Source organism: Schizosaccharomyces osmophilus, chromosome 3, assembly GCF_027921745.1.
Source record: "Schizosaccharomyces osmophilus chromosome 3, complete sequence".
NCBI classification, from domain to species: domain Eukaryota; kingdom Fungi; phylum Ascomycota; class Schizosaccharomycetes; order Schizosaccharomycetales; family Schizosaccharomycetaceae; genus Schizosaccharomyces; species Schizosaccharomyces osmophilus.
In genome coordinates, this window is record NC_079240.1 from 795618 (window position 1) to 814337 (window position 18720).

At 37.0% G+C, this 18720-nt stretch overlaps 10 protein-coding genes across 10 annotated transcripts; 7 read left to right on the forward strand and 3 right to left on the reverse strand.

Annotated features, from left to right (window-relative positions):
• Window positions 1-456: 456 nt before the first annotated feature.
• luc7 (U1 snRNP-associated protein Luc7) lies at window positions 457-1257 on the forward strand (the record flags this gene model as incomplete). Its single annotated transcript, XM_056183202.1, has 1 exon — window positions 457-1257. One exon carries the CDS (start codon window positions 457-459, stop codon window positions 1255-1257), a length of 801 nt encoding a protein of 266 aa, XP_056039731.1.
• Window positions 1258-1822: 565 nt separating this feature from the next.
• On the forward strand, window positions 1823-3088 carry sfh1 (RSC complex subunit Sfh1; the record flags this gene model as incomplete). The annotated part of the gene is made up of 1 exon (XM_056183203.1): window positions 1823-3088. The coding sequence occupies one exon, from the start codon at window positions 1823-1825 to the stop codon at window positions 3086-3088; it is 1266 nt and encodes a 421-aa protein (XP_056039104.1).
• A 463-nt stretch (window positions 3089-3551) lies between these two features.
• SOMG_04418 (Schizosaccharomyces specific protein) lies at window positions 3552-3890 on the reverse strand (the record flags this gene model as incomplete). Its single annotated transcript, XM_056183204.1, has 1 exon — window positions 3552-3890. The coding sequence occupies one exon, from the start codon at window positions 3888-3890 to the stop codon at window positions 3552-3554; it is 339 nt and encodes a 112-aa protein (XP_056039120.1).
• Window positions 3891-5482: 1592 nt separating this feature from the next.
• rpn1302 (19S proteasome regulatory subunit Rpn13b) lies at window positions 5483-6897 on the reverse strand (the record flags this gene model as incomplete). Its single annotated transcript, XM_056183205.1, has 3 exons — window positions 5483-6454; window positions 6588-6672; window positions 6767-6897. The coding sequence occupies 3 exons, from the start codon at window positions 6895-6897 to the stop codon at window positions 5483-5485; spliced, it is 1188 nt and encodes a 395-aa protein (XP_056039554.1).
• A 1074-nt stretch (window positions 6898-7971) lies between these two features.
• Window positions 7972-10746, forward strand: mcm4 (MCM complex subunit Mcm4/Cdc21; the record flags this gene model as incomplete). Its single annotated transcript, XM_056183206.1, has 2 exons — window positions 7972-8134; window positions 8177-10746. The coding sequence occupies 2 exons, from the start codon at window positions 7972-7974 to the stop codon at window positions 10744-10746; spliced, it is 2733 nt and encodes a 910-aa protein (XP_056039429.1).
• A 432-nt stretch (window positions 10747-11178) lies between these two features.
• SOMG_04422 (NAD/NADH kinase) lies at window positions 11179-12546 on the reverse strand (the record flags this gene model as incomplete). Its single annotated transcript, XM_056183207.1, has 1 exon — window positions 11179-12546. One exon carries the CDS (start codon window positions 12544-12546, stop codon window positions 11179-11181), a length of 1368 nt encoding a protein of 455 aa, XP_056039386.1.
• Window positions 12547-13632: 1086 nt separating this feature from the next.
• On the forward strand, window positions 13633-14186 carry SOMG_04423 (Schizosaccharomyces specific protein; the record flags this gene model as incomplete). The annotated part of the gene is made up of 2 exons (XM_056183208.1): window positions 13633-13776; window positions 13947-14186. The coding sequence occupies 2 exons, from the start codon at window positions 13633-13635 to the stop codon at window positions 14184-14186; spliced, it is 384 nt and encodes a 127-aa protein (XP_056038885.1).
• Window positions 14187-14689: 503 nt separating this feature from the next.
• SOMG_04424 (Schizosaccharomyces specific protein) lies at window positions 14690-15304 on the forward strand (the record flags this gene model as incomplete). Its single annotated transcript, XM_056183209.1, has 1 exon — window positions 14690-15304. One exon carries the CDS (start codon window positions 14690-14692, stop codon window positions 15302-15304), a length of 615 nt encoding a protein of 204 aa, XP_056039557.1.
• Window positions 15305-15906: 602 nt separating this feature from the next.
• Window positions 15907-16351, forward strand: tim9 (Tim9-Tim10 complex subunit Tim9; the record flags this gene model as incomplete). Its single annotated transcript, XM_056183210.1, has 2 exons — window positions 15907-15984; window positions 16178-16351. The coding sequence occupies 2 exons, from the start codon at window positions 15907-15909 to the stop codon at window positions 16349-16351; spliced, it is 252 nt and encodes an 83-aa protein (XP_056039489.1).
• An 892-nt stretch (window positions 16352-17243) lies between these two features.
• Window positions 17244-17790, forward strand: SOMG_04426 (Schizosaccharomyces specific protein, predicted GPI anchor; the record flags this gene model as incomplete). Its single annotated transcript, XM_056183211.1, has 2 exons — window positions 17244-17376; window positions 17447-17790. 2 exons carry the CDS (start codon window positions 17244-17246, stop codon window positions 17788-17790), a joined length of 477 nt encoding a protein of 158 aa, XP_056039556.1.
• Window positions 17791-18720: the final 930 nt, after the last annotated feature.

Genomic DNA, 18720 nt, shown 5'->3' on the forward strand with positions numbered 1-18720 from the left:
CCTTTTATAATTTCGACGTCTAATAAGTCTTTTATAGAAAAAATTCTGGGTATTTTAAGCGTTTTGGAATAATTGAAAATATCACTTAAATAGTAAAGTCGCTTCGCTTTTAATTTCACCAACTTCTCATTAATCGCCGCGCTAAGTATCTTCTTGATTAATCCCTTCCATAAACAATCTAAGTTCTATTTATTTATCTTTCAAATTGCCTTTTATTTTTTAAGGATTTTTTCTTGGTTTAGCATTTCTTGAAAGCAAAAGACATCTGTGAGCGTCGAAAGGTTTTGTGTTAGAACGACTTTCACGGTTTTTTTTTTTTTTTTTTTTACAGTTGAAAAGGAAATATTCTTTTCACTTTTGCGTATTCGGTCGGGTATAGAGTGACATATTGTACAAGACTTCAAAGGTAATCGTTTACCTCGACACAGAAAAGAAAAGAATTAAATCCAACTAAATATGGCTGCCGAACAAAGGAAGATTATTGAACAGCTTATGGGAAGTAACCTTTCCAATTTTACAAGTCGAGGCCAAGTTCATTTTACGGACCGCAAAGTGTGTAGAAGTTTTTTATGTGGAATATGCCCTCATGATATATTTACAAACACAAAGATAGATTTAGGACCGTGTCCAAAAATCCATAGTGATAAGTTGAAGTCTGACTATGAGCGAGCCAGCTATTCACATAGTTATGGTTACGAATGGGACTATTTAGATGATTTGGAAAGACATGTTGATGAATGTAATCGGAGAATTGATATTGCAGAGGCAAGAAAGGAAAAAACAACAGAGGAAATTGAACGAACAGATGAGCTAATGCGTGACATGGCTCATACAGGCCATTCAATTGACGTGCTGATCGAGGAGATGAAAGCTTTATCCCAGAAAGGACATATTAGCCAGTCAATGAAACACTATACTGAGCTAAGTCGCCTAAGAACTCGTAGAGAGGAGTTGCATCAAGAAGTTATATCTATGAATGAAGTCCCCAGTCAAGCTGGTACGACTCATCAGAAGTTGCAGGTTTGTGATGTTTGTAGTGCATATTTGTCTCGGCTGGATAACGATAGACGTTTGGCAGATCACTTTTCAGGTAAGATGCATCTGGGATATGCGATGCTACGAAACTTGGCCAAGGACCTTCGTGAACAATTAGACGTACAAAACTCGAGTAAAGATGAAGAAGATGAACCAGAAACTGAAAATTCAAAACACGGAGAGCAACATTCGAATACGCATTCAATGCTCCACGTAACTTGATAATTTTATTTCAGGACTGATAAATTTACAGTTTGTTTATGTTCCTATTAACATGTTTGTCATTACAAACACATGTTTACGTATCCTGAGTAAAAATTATATGGATTATGAGCAGAAATGTTTTCGTTCGTTCCCCTAAAAATATTCCAAAGCTTATCTTTTGCTTTAGGTTGTTATTTTTTTCTTTTTTTTTTTTTTGCAAAAAAAGAAGGATATTGCTATATGGTCTATGTGAAACCGAATCGCTAATTCATTCCTACATCCTGAAAAAACTATTATACGTGTTACAAGTAGAACATCAAAAGCTGTAATTTATGTTTCTTTTAATCTTTTTTTTACATTTACGTCGCTGCGAGAATACTGGATTCGTTCAAGAACGATGAGGTACACCCACTCAGACAATAAAACACCGTAAAAACAATTAATGACAAAATTGCAAATATAAAAAAAGGGTTTTTGGCTTCTTCTTTTTTTACTTTTGATAGAAAGTATCCGATGGTCTCAGATTGATGTAGTCCGGAAGACAAATCTAACCTTGAGCATACTACAAAATCTCATCAACTTGATGAATCAAGCTTGCAAAACCACCTATCATGCTCGACTTCGAACGGGAAACACCTCTATAATACAAAAAAATATTACGGTTTCAACACGGTCACATACCTCGTATACAGGGCGAAATTCACTTCGAAATGTACCGGTAGTCAATTACGCGGCTTTTGAGCAAGGAGATGATTTTCAGCTCCCTTCTGAGCCCACAGAAAAGGAAGAAGAAGAGGATAATTTCAAAGTGGATGAACAGGGCTTTCCAAATGAACGACCCCAAGGAAAAAGAATCGTTCCCAAATTTGCAACAAAAACGAGGCATACTTACTTCACAGATGAGCAATTAGGATGCGCAGCTGAAGAAAGGGATGTTTATGTTCCAATACGGCTAGATATTGAATTGACAAATGACTACCGATTGAGGGATACGTTTTTGTGGAATATGAATGAACAAGTGATGACACCAGATACATTTGCTCATATACTATGTACGGATTTAGATATTCCAATAAATTCATATGGACCTCAAATCAGTTCAAGCATTCGGACACAGATTGAAGAATATGCACCGGTAGCTGAAGTACCTATGCCTCAAGGGCAGGAAATGCTGGTCGTGTTTAATATTCAATTACAGTTGTCACAGCATGCATACAATGATCAGGTTGAATGGAATTTAACGAGCAATTTAACACCGGAGGATTTCAGTACACAAACCTGTAGTGACCTTGGATTGGCGGGCGAATTTCGACCCGAAATGGCTCATGCAATCCATGAAAATCTACTCAAGCTGAAAAAAGATGCTTGTGAAGGAGATTTACCAGATTACGACAATGATTCTGTGCCTGGAGCGATGGCTGGACCTCGTCAGGACATGGCTACAATGGGAGCGTTATGGCAACCCACGTTGGAAACGGTAAGTTTAGAAGAAGCGAAACGGAATGAAACAAACAAAGAAAACATGGTTCGACAGTGGAGAAGAGATGCTTCAAAATTTGGTGGAAATGCCGCAGATGTTTCAGCAGAGCGTTGGAGAGCAGCAGCTACCGGAAGCATGGTCGCCCAGGCGGCCACGACGAATCTTCCGAGCGCCTCTGTTTCTGACGCGCAGACCTTATTGGATCAAGAGCGACCGCGTTGGAAATGCAGATGGTGCAACGTTTTGGGTACGGGGACATTTTGCGTACGACGTGGTCCCGAAGGAAACAAGTCGCTCTGTAATGCCTGTGGTGTTGCTTATGCTCGTACAGCGCAGTTGCCATACTGGAGAAAAGGATTGTATACGTAGAATTTTCTACTATGATAATTCGCTTTCATACCGCTAAATTTACACCTGTTCTTATTATTATAATTGTTATCACGATACAAACAGGTCTTTTAGAAAACAGCGGTAAATTGATGGAAGAAACGAAAGGAAAAAAGAACTAAATATGTTATTCATTTGGATCCGGATCCATTAGAAATTTTAGCGTCAGGACGAAGAATTTTTGTTAAGTAATTATTGGTAAAATGAATTCATAAAAATATTCAAGATGGTAACATGTGAGAAAGTATGTGTCAAGAGTATATATTTTATCGATGTTATTACGTTTGTATTCGTTTACTTTGTCTTTAAGTATCCACATAAAAAGGTTGTCTCATTAACCCAAAGCTGAATAAAAGAGAATTCAGCCATTATTTTCATAAGCGTAATGGTCATAGTGTTTAAAAAAATATATATAAAAATATAATGGAAACATCAGGAGCAGCCTTTACATTTCATCAGCAGAAGGAGGGCTCTTTCGGTCGTTCACGGATACGTTTTCAGTGCGTTGACTCTTGGCGGCGGTCTCGCGCTCTAATTCATCAATGGGGGTATTATCCCAGTCGGAACGAACATTGGCCTCTGAGTCAGTGGTCGTTTCACGACTAGCATTGTCTTTAGGGGGAATTGTATCCTCTTCAACCGGCTTGCGATGGAGAGGTTGGTTGCTAGAATACCAGCGATTTAATAAGGTACGAGTTTCGAGTGATGGGCCCAAACGAATTGAGTTACGGCTTGAGTTGCTGAGAGGAAAGCTCTTGAAAGCGCTAAGACGTTGAGAAAACATGTTGGTTCAAACTTATTAATAAGAACGCTGAAAACACAGAGGGGGGAAGGATGTAAAAATCAAATAGTCGCTTAGTCTATGTTTCTTTAGTCAGTTATCTGAAGCAAATCCTCATAGTTGAATAATAGCTCGACGAAAGCAAATGAATTCAACGTTATTCTCTTTCTGCTATTATTCACTACGCTTTTCTAGTTTTTCTTCATACCTGTAGAATGAATCCGTTGAATGGAAAATTCAGTTGACAATAGTTTCTTGGTTCACTTCTTGAGTAAGTGGAAAAGTTAAAAGAAACAATTCGGGAAAAGCGAGCCTTTTCTATCTGCGCACCTGGCTATGAAATATGACAAATCCTGGTGAGCCTTATGTCCGTAGAATGATTCACAGTTAATCTATTTGACGATTTCTCTTTCCCAGTGATTTCATACTGAGCAAAGTTGCTACTTGAACAGTGATTTAGAGTAGCTTGATGAACCGAAAACGCTGGACGTGGCAATCAAAAAGCCTCCAAATGTATTTATAAAAATAATAGCTTTAAAATATGAAAAGTGAATCATGTAAAATGCAATTTTGTTTTTGTTGTTCTCTGATGTCATTACTCTCTATCACTCAAGTAGTGTTGATTAATGATACGAACCGTGAACAGCTAACTTGCGTTGAAGCTCGTAATATGGTGTTTTCATAACAAGAGTAAATTCTTGCATACGTTGCTTATGTTACTGCGCTACACTAGTAAACAATATTTTGAAATTAAATTTGGAATAAATATCTAGACAAGACTTGGGGTTTAGGCATCTGTGTAGTAGTGGTTGTTTTGTCGTCTTTTATTTTTTTTCACTACTATTTATTTTATCCTTCTTTGTTTCTGTTCTTGAGGTTTTCCCATTTTTAGTTGTCTTTTTAGGTCAATCTTGGTTATAAATATGAGTGTCACAAAAATACAATTCATATACCTTTTGTCGCTTTGCATCAATCGTCTTTTCAACATTCACATATTATGATCAAGGAAATCATTTTTATACTGCAACACTCGCTTTCCGTTGTCGAAACATTTACCACAGTTGGTCTCAGCAACTAACGGTAACAGTCATACGAAAAAAGAATACACAAGGAATTGAATTCATGTTGGTTTTTAAAAACATTTAGCAAAATGTCCAAAGAATTTTTCATTTTTATATTGAAAAGCTATGGAACAGTGGTCGATTAAAGTAACGTTTCTTATATTTCAAAGAAGATTCCCGAACTGTTTTCTCGTAGAATAGCATGCAAATTTCTTCATGTTCAAAGGACAGTGAAACGGCATTTAGATAGAAGTGTAACGAATAGAAGGCAAGCTTTGCTAAAAAAGCGACATCAGGAATCTAAATGCATACATATACGCTATATACAAGATGTATATATACAAACCTCTAAGGATATCTATCCAAGAATACATTACCATCGTAACAAAGTAGAGTTTACAGAGTTCAACAGGAAGACATAACCAAATTTAATAGCGTGTGTGCTTGAAAAAACGACTTAGTACTCCCAGAACGCTCACCACATCAACACATAAATAAACGTTACAAGCGAATCGTCATACAAAGAATCGTTGATTAAGATCTCTCTTCCATTTCCAAGTCCCTGTCTTGGCTACGGTCACCACCCCCTTCACTTTCATCAATACTATTTCCATCTTCATCTGTGTGAGTTATACGGGTAATTACAATCACACCTTCGGCCACCATGCGATCGTAAATCGACTTTAAAAGTCTCTGAAATCCGTTCGAACCAGAAAGTTCATCGGACGAGATTTGCAAATACGAACGCAAAGGTTCAAACTCTGGTTTTACAATTGCACGTTGTAAAGAAGAAAAATGTTTGTAAAAATCTGGGTTTTGAGTCAATTCATCTTTCCTAGAATTCCGAATAAGTTCTGGGGGAGCATGAGGGAAGAGTTTATGAGTAATTCTTGGGTGTGTAATAACCCGATGCATTTCATCATCTATTGGAAAGGGTTCAACAGGAGTGTTACTAATCTCTATAGATCTTGATAACTCTTCAAGCATGTCTAAGGTTCGAGAACGAGAGTAATCTTCATTCACGTCAAATGCAGGCCCCGAGGGATCATCCATGCCAAAATTGGCTTGACCTGCTCTTCTTAGTTCTGCACCAGAGCCATTGGTAGGTTGAAATTGATTTGCAGATTCACTCACTGGAGAAAATCGGGGCAAAAAACCAGGTGCTTCAGCGGTAGGAGATAACACCTCCCAGTTGAAATCCTGTAGGGAATCTTGACTAGCAGCCCCAAATAGCTGCAGCAATTGACTCGCAGATGAAGTATCGTCCATACTACGACTACGGCTGGATGCATTATTTCGAGCGTTAATACTTCTAGTAACGTTGAAAGGATCAGCAATCAACTGATTTACCAGCGAAACCATTTCCTCATCTTTTTCATCGCTATAATCTTGCATCCAATAAAAATGTATTTGAGATGATGATTTAAATTTCAGAGCATACACACGACCCGTTGTACATTGATCGACCTTAATGAAATTGGCCTCATCAGGAAAAATAATAAAATCCTAAACAAACGGTTAATAATCAATCTCTCACATAATTAACCAACTTGAATCTTCCAGATATGGGCAATCTCATAGAAGTTCAGTTGAGAGAATAAACACTGGAAACATTGTTCCATATCGCACTTTTCCTTACATCTTCTACATCTGAAGAGTTTCTAGACCTTTCTTTCCAATAAAAATGAAGTAATTCATCTGTTTCTAGCTGTAGGTATAGGATACTAATGGATTATTAACATGAATGAAAGTGCTGGAAAAATATCAGATGCAAAGAACAAATATTATTGATCTTTAGCTTTCTTGAAAACTTCTTACCCTTTACGATGATCTGCTTGCAGGATTTTCGTACCAGGTTTGCGATTCAACTTGCCAGCTTTCATGCTCATAACCCCATATTTTCTTGTCTCTGCTTGATCATTCCTAGCTCTTCCAAAAACATTCTCCATTTTTAGCTTCAATATCAGACTATTTTTTTTGTCAATCAATATTTGTTTTGTTGAGGTTTGGTAGGTGCTTAGCTTTTGGGTATTCCAAAAACATTCAGCACAGGACAAATGTAGAGCAGGACATTCCGTTCCTTAAATTGAATAGAATCGATGAGTAAATATGTACTCTTATGGATTTATTAAATTATTTATGCTTTTCTTCTAATCAGTTTGTTGATGCATCATTGTGCGTCTAAAGGAATAGGTTGTGACACGAAAACAATAATGTCCAGCTATGGGGATTGCCTTCTATGTGCTATGATGCTCTTGAAAAAAGAGGATGGGAAATTAAATCAAACTGTTACAAAGAGCGCGGATTCACTATGACAAACGAGCGACCAAATTCACACTTATGAGACCAGCCAATCTGTCAGAGATATCATTAAAATTTTTTATATTGAAAGCAGGATCTTTGAAGTCAATTTGATACTATCCCTATACATATCTTTGCTTCACTTGACTTCACTTAGATGTCGGTAACAATATAGTCTTGCTACGGCTACTAAAAATCTTTTCCCTAGAAACTATAGGTAATAAGGCTTGTGAGATACTTTTTCTCTTGTCTTTCTTTTATTTTTGACTTTCCAGCTTATGAAATCCGAGTACTATTGGCTTTCTTTACTAAAGCGTTAACAAGAAATTGAAACTCAGAGAAGAAAAGAAGAAAGATAAAAGCATTTTTCTAATTGTATTTCTTACGAATGAATGAAGGACAGTTCATTTTAGAACTTTTTCATTGTGGGTTTGCTATGAACTGTTGAAAAAGCAATTCGACTTATTCTCGCCTTCATCCAAAAGCCAATTTTATAAAAAACATTATAATTAATTAAATTTAAGTATTATGAACATCTACACCCATTTGCTATAACTTTACGATAATTCAACTCAAATGATTGGTAACATGTGTATCAAATATCGTTTTCACTTGATATTAATTGAGTGTAAAAGAAATGAAATTATTATATTTAGCAACTTATTTCATTATTCTTATCTTTTCATTGCTTTTGTTGACATTCTTTTCTATCCACTACCAACATGTCCTCGAGCCAACAAAGTAGTCAGGGCAGAGGAGCAACGACTCCTAAGCGGGCTAATAGCTCTTCTAGGGAAGCAATGGATTCCTCTCCATTATTTTTTCCCACTTCTTCTCCCGGTTTGAGTCAGCATACAACCCCTAAAACAAAAACGCGTACATCTCGTAAGTTCTCATTCTACTGTCTAAAAGGCTAACCCGATATAGTCGCATCCTCCCCTTTATTATTTGAATCTAGTTCGCCAGCTCCTCAGGCTCCCCATAGCTCTCGTTCTATTCCTCTTTCTCAGCATAATGATCTTTTCTTAGCTGGAAGCTCACAGCGAACTCCCAAATCTTCAAGACGCGGTGATATTCATTCTACTGTACAATTAAAAACACCTTCCAGAAGAGAAGTTGATCCCCAGAAAATTGGAGCTACTACTCCTAGCAGTCTGATTTTCTCCGGTTCAGACGCTTTAACATTCAGTCAAGCTCAGCCTACAAGTGAAGCTAACGATGATACCGTTCGTGTCATCTGGGGGACGAATGTTTCGATTCAAGAAAGTATAGCTTCTTTTCAAGGGTTTCTGCGTGGGTTTAAGAAAAAATACCGGCCTGAGTATAGAAATGATTTCATGCCTCCTCCTGATGCCGAACAAGCTGTATATATAGAAGCGCTTAGAAATATGCGTATTATAGGTTTAGATATCCTTAATTTGGACGTGCAGGATTTGAAGCATTATCCTCCTACGAAAAAGCTTTACAACCAGTTATACTCATATCCCCAAGAAATTATTCCGATTATGGATCAGACTATTAAAGATGTAATGCTTGATTTGTTAGGAACGAATCCTCCAGAGGACATATTAAATGATATTGAACTAAGAATATACAAAATTCGGCCGTTCAATTTGGAGCGAACCATCAATATGCGCGATTTAAATCCTGGTGATATCGACAAATTAATTTCTATCAAGGGCTTGGTTCTTCGTTGTACCCCTGTAATTCCTGACATGAAGCAAGCTTTTTTCCGGTGCTCGGTTTGCGGGCACAGTGTCACGGTGGAAATTGATCGAGGCCGTATTGCGGAGCCAGTGAAATGCCCAAGAGAAATCTGTGGTGCAACAAATTCTATGCAGCTAATACATAACCGCTCAGAATTTGCTGATAAACAGGTCATTAAGCTGCAAGAGACACCTGATATTGTCCCAGATGGTCAAACACCTCATTCTGTTAGTCTCTGTGTCTATGATGAACTCGTTGATTCTTCTAAGGCAGGTGACCGTATAGAAATAACAGGTATATTTCGCTGTGTCCCCATCCGAATGAATCCTCGTCAACGAACAATTAAGTCTCTCTTTAAAACATACGTCGACGTTGTCCATATAAAAAAGCAAGATAGGAGGCGATTAGGTACTGATCCTTCTACTTTGGATAATGATTTAGCTGAAGATACAGCTGCTCAAATTGATGATGTTCGCAGGATTACCGATGAAGAAGTTGAGAAAATCAAGAAGGTTTCTGAGCGACCCGATTTGTATGATTTGCTTCCTCGTTCACTGGCACCAAGTATTTATGAAATGGACGATGTAAAGAAAGGAATACTATTACAACTCTTTGGAGGCACAAACAAAACTTTTCAAAAGGGTGCCAGTCCTAGATATCGAGGTGATATAAATATTTTAATGTGCGGTGACCCATCGACCTCCAAATCTCAGATCCTTCAGTACGTTCATAAAATTGCACCTCGTGGTGTTTACACTAGCGGTAAGGGTTCTTCGGCTGTAGGTTTAACAGCTTATATTACTCGCGACCAAGACACAAAGCAGTTGGTCTTAGAAAGTGGTGCTTTAGTGCTTTCAGATGGTGGTATATGTTGTATTGATGAGTTCGATAAAATGACAGATGCAACACGGTCTATTCTTCATGAGGTTATGGAGCAACAAACAGTAACAGTGGCTAAAGCAGGTATTATTACTACCCTTAATGCCAGAACATCGATTTTGGCAAGTGCAAATCCAATAGGAAGTAAGTATAACCCTGAAATGCCGGTTACAAAAAATATAGATCTACCTCCCACGTTGCTTTCGAGATTTGACTTGGTTTATTTGATTTTAGACCGAGTAGATGAAACAATAGACAGAAAACTTGCTAATCATATTGTTTCAATGTACATGGAAGATACTCCTCAGAATGCTACGGAACACGAAGTACTATCCATAGAGTTTTTGACAAGTTATATTACCTATGCACGCAATTGCATACATCCCATCATTACTGAACCAGCTTCAAAAGAACTTGTTAATGCCTATGTTGACATGAGGAAACTTGGAGAAGATGTAAGGGCTTCAGAAAAGCGTGTAACAGCAACAACTAGGCAATTGGAATCGATGATCCGTTTATCTGAAGCTCATGCCAAGATGCATCTTCGTGAAACGGTTGAGGTGGAAGACGTTCGGGAAGCTACCCGTTTAATTAAGACTGCTATTAAAGATTATGCTACCGATCCTGCTACAGGAAAAATTTCTTTGGACCTTATTTACGTCAATGAAAGAGAAACACTTGTTTCCGAAGATATGGTTCGAGAATTGAGTAATTTGATTTCTACACTGACTGCTGGAGGCAAAACATTCATGGTTAGCCAGCTTTTAACTCGATTCCGTGAGCAAAGTACGGCTCATGTCGATGCTTCAGAGTTTGAAGCCTCACTGGCAGCATTGGAGAAGAGAGGTCAACTGAAAGTGGTAACGAGTGCTGGGCATCGTCTAGTAAGACCGATTGCTCAGGTTGAATGATCTGATGCGCATTACATCCTTAAGCTGGTATTATGGATGAATTATTTTATAGAATTTATTAACCAGATACTGAACAATGTGGATTTATTTGTATATTATAAGAAAAAAAAAAAACAACAACACTATAATGAAGACGAAAGTAGAAAGTAATAAAAAAATTGGGCCTAAAAGAAGTTGTATAGAACTATAAGTATAATTTAAATAGAATTCGAAGTCATTAAGGATCTCTGTTCGCATAAAATAAAAGGTACGTCAAAATTTTTCCAATCTCCGAATAGGAAAAAGCGGAAAAGAGAGGAATATATACATAAATAACATGAAGACTAAAATATATAAAAGTCCGTGAACCATATCACACTCATTACGAACGGGTACACATAAAGAAAGGAACGTACACAGTTACCTTCCGAAATTAAAAGTAAAGAAAATAGTCTAGGTGTTTTCTGCAGATTCTCTGTTGTAGGAATTTTCAGTAATATCAAACTTATCATCAGTGGTGTCTTTATTGAAAATCATGCTTTGCTTTCTAGAGAAAGGTTTTTGTCTTTCTCGTACATTCCATCGCAGTTTATCTTCAAGAATCTTTGTCCATTGTTTATGCGGGTTTTGAATTGTGGTAAAAGGATATTGCGAAGTCACAATAGACAAGTAATCACCGCGAGTCATTTCAGTTTTGCTGTGCCCATCAGCAGAGTAAAAAGCACTAGCACGAGAATCCAAGGGGATTTCAATGTTTATAACCGAATAATCAGGAAGAATTACTGGCCTGAACGATAGGCAATGAGGACAGATAGGAGTAATCAATAAAGCGTTTAAAGCAGGATGGACAAGAGAGCCACCAGCATTCATAGACATGTTGGTGGAACCGGTTGGAGTAGAGACAATTAGTCCATCAGCTTGAACGATCGTCATTAACTCTGAGTTGTTGTAAAGGTTTAAATTGCTGATGTAAGGATGCTCACCACGTGAGACCTGAATCTCGTCCAAAACGTAGTTCGTAGAAACGTGAGAGTATTGCTTTGTTTCTGCATTGTACTTGTGATATGAACATTCTAGTCGAGAAGAAAAGCGTAATGAAATTCTACTGTTAAGCATATAGTTGATATGCTTTTTATACTCAGCAGCAGAGAAATGAGTCAAGAATCCGGGAACATCAGTATCGGATAAAGTCAGGACAGGAGGACAAAGTTTTTGAAATAACCAAGAGGCATACAAAACAGTAGCATTATCACCAACGGTGATAATCAAATCAAACTTTGTTGGTTTGATTAAGCAAATGTAAGGAGTCCAAAATCCAATTCTATCTTCATGCAATTCCAAATCGTTCAGAATATCGTTTGCGACAAATCTTTTGGAATTTGCCAACCGTTTGTCTACGAACACTTTCGACTCAGGCGAAGTCGAAGAAAGCAGAAATTTTGTTATGTCCGCGGTTAAATATACCAATGAGTGGTTCCTGGGTTTGGTAACAATGAGAATATTCTTTGGTTCTGCAGAAAAAACCCCATTAATAGCTTCACTATACATGGATTTTAACCTCATAACATTTTCAATACGAGAGTAACAATCTTCACGATTACTCTGCTGTGTGAGGCTGCGGAAATCACTAACATTCAGGTTCTGTATGTTTGCATGGCTTAACTCATCGACTGGAGTATTCAGTCCCGACAAATCAAAATTCGCTGGACTGTTAACATTCTCATTACTTCTTTTACGAAAACATAGGTTTTTCATTTTGATCTTGTTCAGTTCGTCCAACGTGCCATCCCCTGGAATGTCAGACTGTTCAGGCATGTTCATAAAATGTATCTCAAGTCCAAAAAATCAACCAACCTTCCACGTCTTTTTCAGTTTTCTTACAGTTGCACGAAGGAGAAAAACCTTCTGCTTCCGCTCAAATGTAACACGCTGTTTTGTTTTTTACATGTACATACGTGTGAATTTGCTCGCTCTACACGCCAAGTAGCATTGTAACTTGAAGCTTTGACACGTAGTCGTTTTCGAGAGACACTAAACATACACCAAGATGTAAACAATAACATAAAATAAATTATGAATGTATGTCCTCGTACCTTTTGCAATTGCAATGATTTTGTAAAGTTTGTAAGCCTCGAACTCTTGGAGGAATTTTTGAAAGTGTGGATTCATTGCAGAGAACCAGGGCATTGAAGCAGAAAACGCATCTCATTCCTAATTTTTTTTATTTTTCTTTACTCGTAATAATGTAGGAATTTTCGAAAGGAAGGCCATTTGGAGTTTATCCTCTACGGACTGTTGGATCGTATATGCAACATGTACCTACTGAATTGTTTAACGTAAGACAGCTAAAGGTATTAAAATATGTTTAAAATGCTATTTATTATTCGATTACCGGAAATTTATTGTTTGGGATAGCGTTTTACGACGGCCAGACGTCCAAAGAGCTACTTTTACGAAGGGAGAAGAGAGCTGATCTTACAAGCTTAAGATTCAGCAATAGAGCAAAGTCAATGGATCCTTTTAGGGAAGTCATATCAGAATTGCTTTCATTCCTGTTCATTGATCCTAGATACGAAGAAACTCTTACTTCTTCATTTAAGCTTGGTTTCAACTTTTGTTTCTTTTAAGCTTAGGCCTTACATTATACTAGCAATACCAAAAGGTTTAGTGGTGGACCTACCTTCATGAGAAAGCCCTTACAAGAAGCATTAGCAGAAGAATACTAAAACAACAATATTGAAAGCTTTTGTAAAAATAAAAATAATAAATAACAACTAAAATTTAAAAGATAGAAGATAAAACATGCGCTAATTTTCTTTTTTCTCTTCTATGATTGTTTTAACTTGGTGAATATGAATATAAACAAACTACTTTTCGTTCTTCTACTGCGAAACCCATTTTTACAGCATGGATCCATCAAAAACAGAAGAAAAACATGAATTGCAAGAATCGAATTTAAAATCAAAGCAGATACGAATGAATGAATGGAAGCATCCATCAGAAAAAGTGGATGGTCGATGGTTGCAATTGGATGCAAGGGTTAATCGTACTGTAAGTCTTAGGAAAAGCTATCAAATTCCAAAGGAAAATACCTGTACATTTATATCTAATTACTTGACATTGTGGAAAGTTGAAGTAGCTGACTTTATTGACGATTTTGTGGGTTGCTTTCCCTTTTTGTTCAAGAACCAAATCATTAGGAAGTACTAACACGGAATTAGGTAGAAGACCTTGAAATTTCAAACCACAATCTACAAATCATTAATGAGGGCCTGGAAAGAAAACTAGAAGAAATTACAGCTCAGTCTTCAGTGCAGGAAAAGCAGGCTCCTAGTAGCCTATTGCAAACAAAAGCAAACGAAGAAAAAGTTCTTCTTCATTCAGTCAATAATGTGTTAGACAACTTTATTTCCATCGTTGATGGAATGGTTCAACAGGCACAAGATGTTTTGGATGACTAGCATACTATGGTAGCATTTTGTTGACCAGCGGCCGTTTGACATATTTGATTTCCAGCTTCAGTTCTCTTACATTGGATGTATTGGCTACTTTACTTATGGATGCGACGAAATAAGTAAGACACTCATTTAAATAACTTTTATTTCAAAATCCAAAGACAACTACTAAATTGACATATTTAAGGTTCATCTTTCAATAATTTGGATTTCATTTTTTGACTAAGTCATCTACGTTGAGCAATTGCATTTTCGAGCGACAATGAAAAAAAAAAACAGGCTGATTTGATAGTGTTATTCTATTACTTTAATTCTAAGAAAACATTGCTTTTATTGTATTTTTGACAATAAAAGTAAAAGCCGAATTTCAGCTTGCTCTTGGTAGTCCTAACTCTTCCTCAAGTTGTTGCCATTTTCCATCGCGAGCCATTATCCAAAGTCGGGCGTTCTTTCTTAAATCACCCCAAAAAAAGGGTTTATAGTGTTTAATGAAAAAAAGTTGATTCTTAATGATTGTTGGAAAGAATTTGCGCCTTTTTCGGCCACAATTTGTCGGATTCATTCCATCGACACGTTCATGGTTCCATAATGCCAGCGTTCAGCAAAGTATTCTAGGAAGAATCAAAGACATGTTTGGAAAAGAAAAAGAAAAAGGAGAAGAACAAGTTTCTCAGAAAGATCTCCCTACCTTAGAAGTGGTTTTTCCAAAAAAAAGGACGAACGCTTCTAAATTCGAAGGACAGCGGCTTTTTGAGAAGTTTTCCGGTGAAAAACTAAACAGAGCTGACACTCTCAGTATCATAAACAGCCTCCGATCTTCTGAAACATTTCCTTCACCTTGGTCCCCTGAAAATCGTTTGCTTGCAGCAAAATTAGCATATCAAAAGACAGGACATATTGTCTATGATTCTCCATTACAAGAGATTTCAAATTGGGATGATATGTACCGGTACTACGATATTCGAGTAGATTATGGAGACTCCACCGTGCGAGGACGCACAACTTGGAAGCCTACAGAAGAACTGATGCTTTTGCCAAATGTTGTTTTGCACATTGATAAAAACGGATTACCTACGGAGGATCAACCAACAGGAGAGCCAGTGAAGACACCCGAATCTATCTAAACAATACCTTTTACCTTTGACAGTTTTGTGTAGTAGAATATTTTTTAACGCTTATTAATTATTTCTCGTCTGGTCCTTCTTCATTTTCCTTTTGCTGCTTCTAAGTGCTAATCCCTCATGTGATATTCATGTGTGTATAGTTTTCGTATACTCCCATCTCCATAGAAACTCTTCTGTTAACCAAAATAAAATTGATAGTCGAGAAGCAAATGCCTAGAATTCATTTGATCCTCGCATTACTTCGAGAATTTGGAAGACGAGGCAGCTTTAATTCAGTGTTTCATTGCACAAGTAAGAGGAAATGTTTTTATTCAAGAAAAATGAATTTAAAAGAATTTGGGAAAAGAAGATTATGATGGTTTAAGCCATAAAAGTACAAAGCTTTAGCGCAACATGAAAGTTTGAGATTGACATGCTGTGCAAGGAAAGTGAAAAAAAAAACAAAATAAACATCTTCTCTATAATTAAAGTGAAGTTGTAAGAATCAAAATATAATCTTTTTGCAATAACATTATCTGAAAAAGTAATTTGACTCGTCTCCAGTATTCTACTCTGAATTTACCACCCACCTCACATTCAGCGCCAGATTTAAAAGTACAGATATGGAATATTTGAACCAAAAAGAACAAGAGCAATTTGCTCAAGTTTTGGAAACAAAGCAAATAAAAGATTATACGAATGTAAGTTTTCGATAGAAGGCAGAGGTTATGGACCGATGAAAACATTCAACCAGTTGGAAACCTGCGGCCCAACCAAGAAAGCTAAAATTAGAAAAGGCCTTTCCGAGAATAGTGCTCGAACAGCTAACTGACGGGGAGTCCTACGAGATTCCCAGTTGAAAATGAAAATGCATGTTTGCTAACAAGTGTATAGATGATGTTTAACCTTAGTCAGGGCTGCTTCAATGACTGTATCCTTGATTTTACCAGCAGCAAAGTTGGTGACAAGGAAAGTGCTTGCTTAACCAGATGTGCGGACAAGTTTTTCAAGCATACCCAGCGCGTTGGTCAAAGGTTTGCAGAAAACAACGCTAAGCTTATGCAGTAATTTTGATGGATATTGTCTAATTGATTCTTGGTTCCCTTTGGATGTTTGGAATACAGTTCATTACTTTTACTATCAGGATGTGATGAAAACCCGAATGAAGCAATCGGCATTCCTACAATTTCTTAGTTTTTTTCTTATCGAGTATTAGGAACAAGAAAATGAAGAATTACGATTCGTATCTTTAGTTTTCCTTTATGTAACTTTTAAATGTGTCACTGGATAGTCCGTGCGTTGAACGATTTGTAGCTAAGCATTCACTAGCAGAAACAGTGCTTCAAGCATTTTACCATCGGCTTTTGTCCTCCATCTTCTATCCAAAACGAGTGTTCTTGCGTAAAAGATAAAACCCTTTTACGCTGTTGGCTTTAGCTGAGAGAACATCAAAGTATACTTGTGGATGGATTCGCTTCTGTAAGCTTGGAAGACGAATTACTTGAAGCAAATGATGATATCCTTTTGTGTTTGCTTTTGCTAGGTTTACAAGGAGAGAAAATGGACCATGAATAGGAGATTGAGCATTCAATTTTTCCTTTCCCTGTCCTTCAAATACATAATTTTACTTTCTTCCTTATACTATTCTCCACAACATGCCAGTAAAGTAGTAACTTTCAAGAAAAAAAATCGACTTCTCTCTTTTTACATCTATTATTCTATGAATTCATTATAAAGTAAGCATTGAATGCTTACTTGAGAATGATCTTGGTTGTTTATTGTCTTTTTATAAGGTCACACGTTACCCGTGTTTTGCGTACAAGCGCTCTTCTACTTTGGCAGAGACTTATACAACTTCAGCACCACACTCGATTCTTAATTCAACCTGATTTACAGTTTTATTGGCAAAGTTGCAACTAACTCCGTTCTTTTTTTCTATTGAGTCGCAATTTCTGCCAAAATGCCTGTCTTGAACCAAAAATCGCTGTTTTTTGCTTTGTGCGCCTTTTTCATGCTTTTCTCTTCGGTATTTGGTGCTTTGATTGCGCCTATTGGAAATGTTGACAATCTTGAAGGTGTCCAACTAAAGTACGGTATGTAAATTGCTTTTTGCTGGCTTTCACCGTGTTTCCTACTAAAGTACCTTGCTAACGAATTCTTTAGCTGACAATGTTCTTACGACTCCCGTTCCTGACTTTAAACGGGCAAAGCGTGACGGTGTATCTACACCCTCGTATTCTACCACCGCAGACAACGTAGTCATTGTTACCGACAAGTATTGGTCTGTCGTTTCAGGTCTAAATCAACCAATCCCTTATCCCTTTACTTTCTCGGAGGCTCATCCTTCGTCAACAATAACAACAGCACCCTCTGGATCTATCGGATATGGATCAATAAAGGGTAATAATCGCCAATTGATGGAAGGTAGCTCATCCACGCGTATCTCCTTCCCTCACATTACCTTTGCTTTGATAGCCGTCACTAGTTTGATTGCTTTATTCGTATAAAAAGAATCAAGAACGACATTTCAATGCATCTTTTTTAATTGCTCGCATATTTATCAATTTTTACGTGACTTGTGGTAATTGAGTGAATCAATCTTTTCTACGAGTTGTCTTATATATTTTTTCGATGTAAAATCGAAAAAGAAATTTATTGACATTCAAAGTCTTTTCTTTCCTTCTTTTTAATGTTCCAGAACCGTTTCTGAAGTTTTATTTTATTTTTTTGTTCACACTCTTTTCTTCGGAGGGTGATATGCTCTTCTTCTCTTAATATGCGCTTCTTCATTACTTATTTTCTTATTGTTTTACTTCTATTTCTCCTTGGAGTCTTTGACTCATCTGAAGAAACAATCTCTTGGTACAAACTTAGTCAGTACTTTTATGTTGCAGCCGTTTCAAGTTCAAGGAGAACATGATAGGTATTCTATGTCTTCTTTTCCCCAATAAAATAGAAAATTGAGAAAGTTAATAGATGATTGAATTCACGCCAGTTGAAAGCGAAACAAAGTGGATTCATATGGACCGTTCCATTCTGCATACTTCACACCATAAAGCAAACCAGATTTAAAGACTACACGGTAGGTGATAAACCATTTAAGTCATCCATCGCTTGTATGCGCATTCTAAAACCAAACTCAAAACAATACGATGCAATACTAAATATATATTTTGCTCGCTTACAGTAGCTTCTTTTTGTTTATTTCTTGTTAAACTAAAACTCGTTATTCTATATATCGTCCTTGCAACAGATCACTAATCTGTTTAGGGTGCTGTAAAGCGAGTACCACACACAGCTGATTTCTTTTACCATACAACATTGGAGAGCAGATATAGACTGGCCACACCAAAATTACCGGCGGGAAAAGAGAGAACATAGAGAATTGTCAAAGAAACGCATTTCCGTAGTCTGAAACTGTTTTAGATCAATTCTTA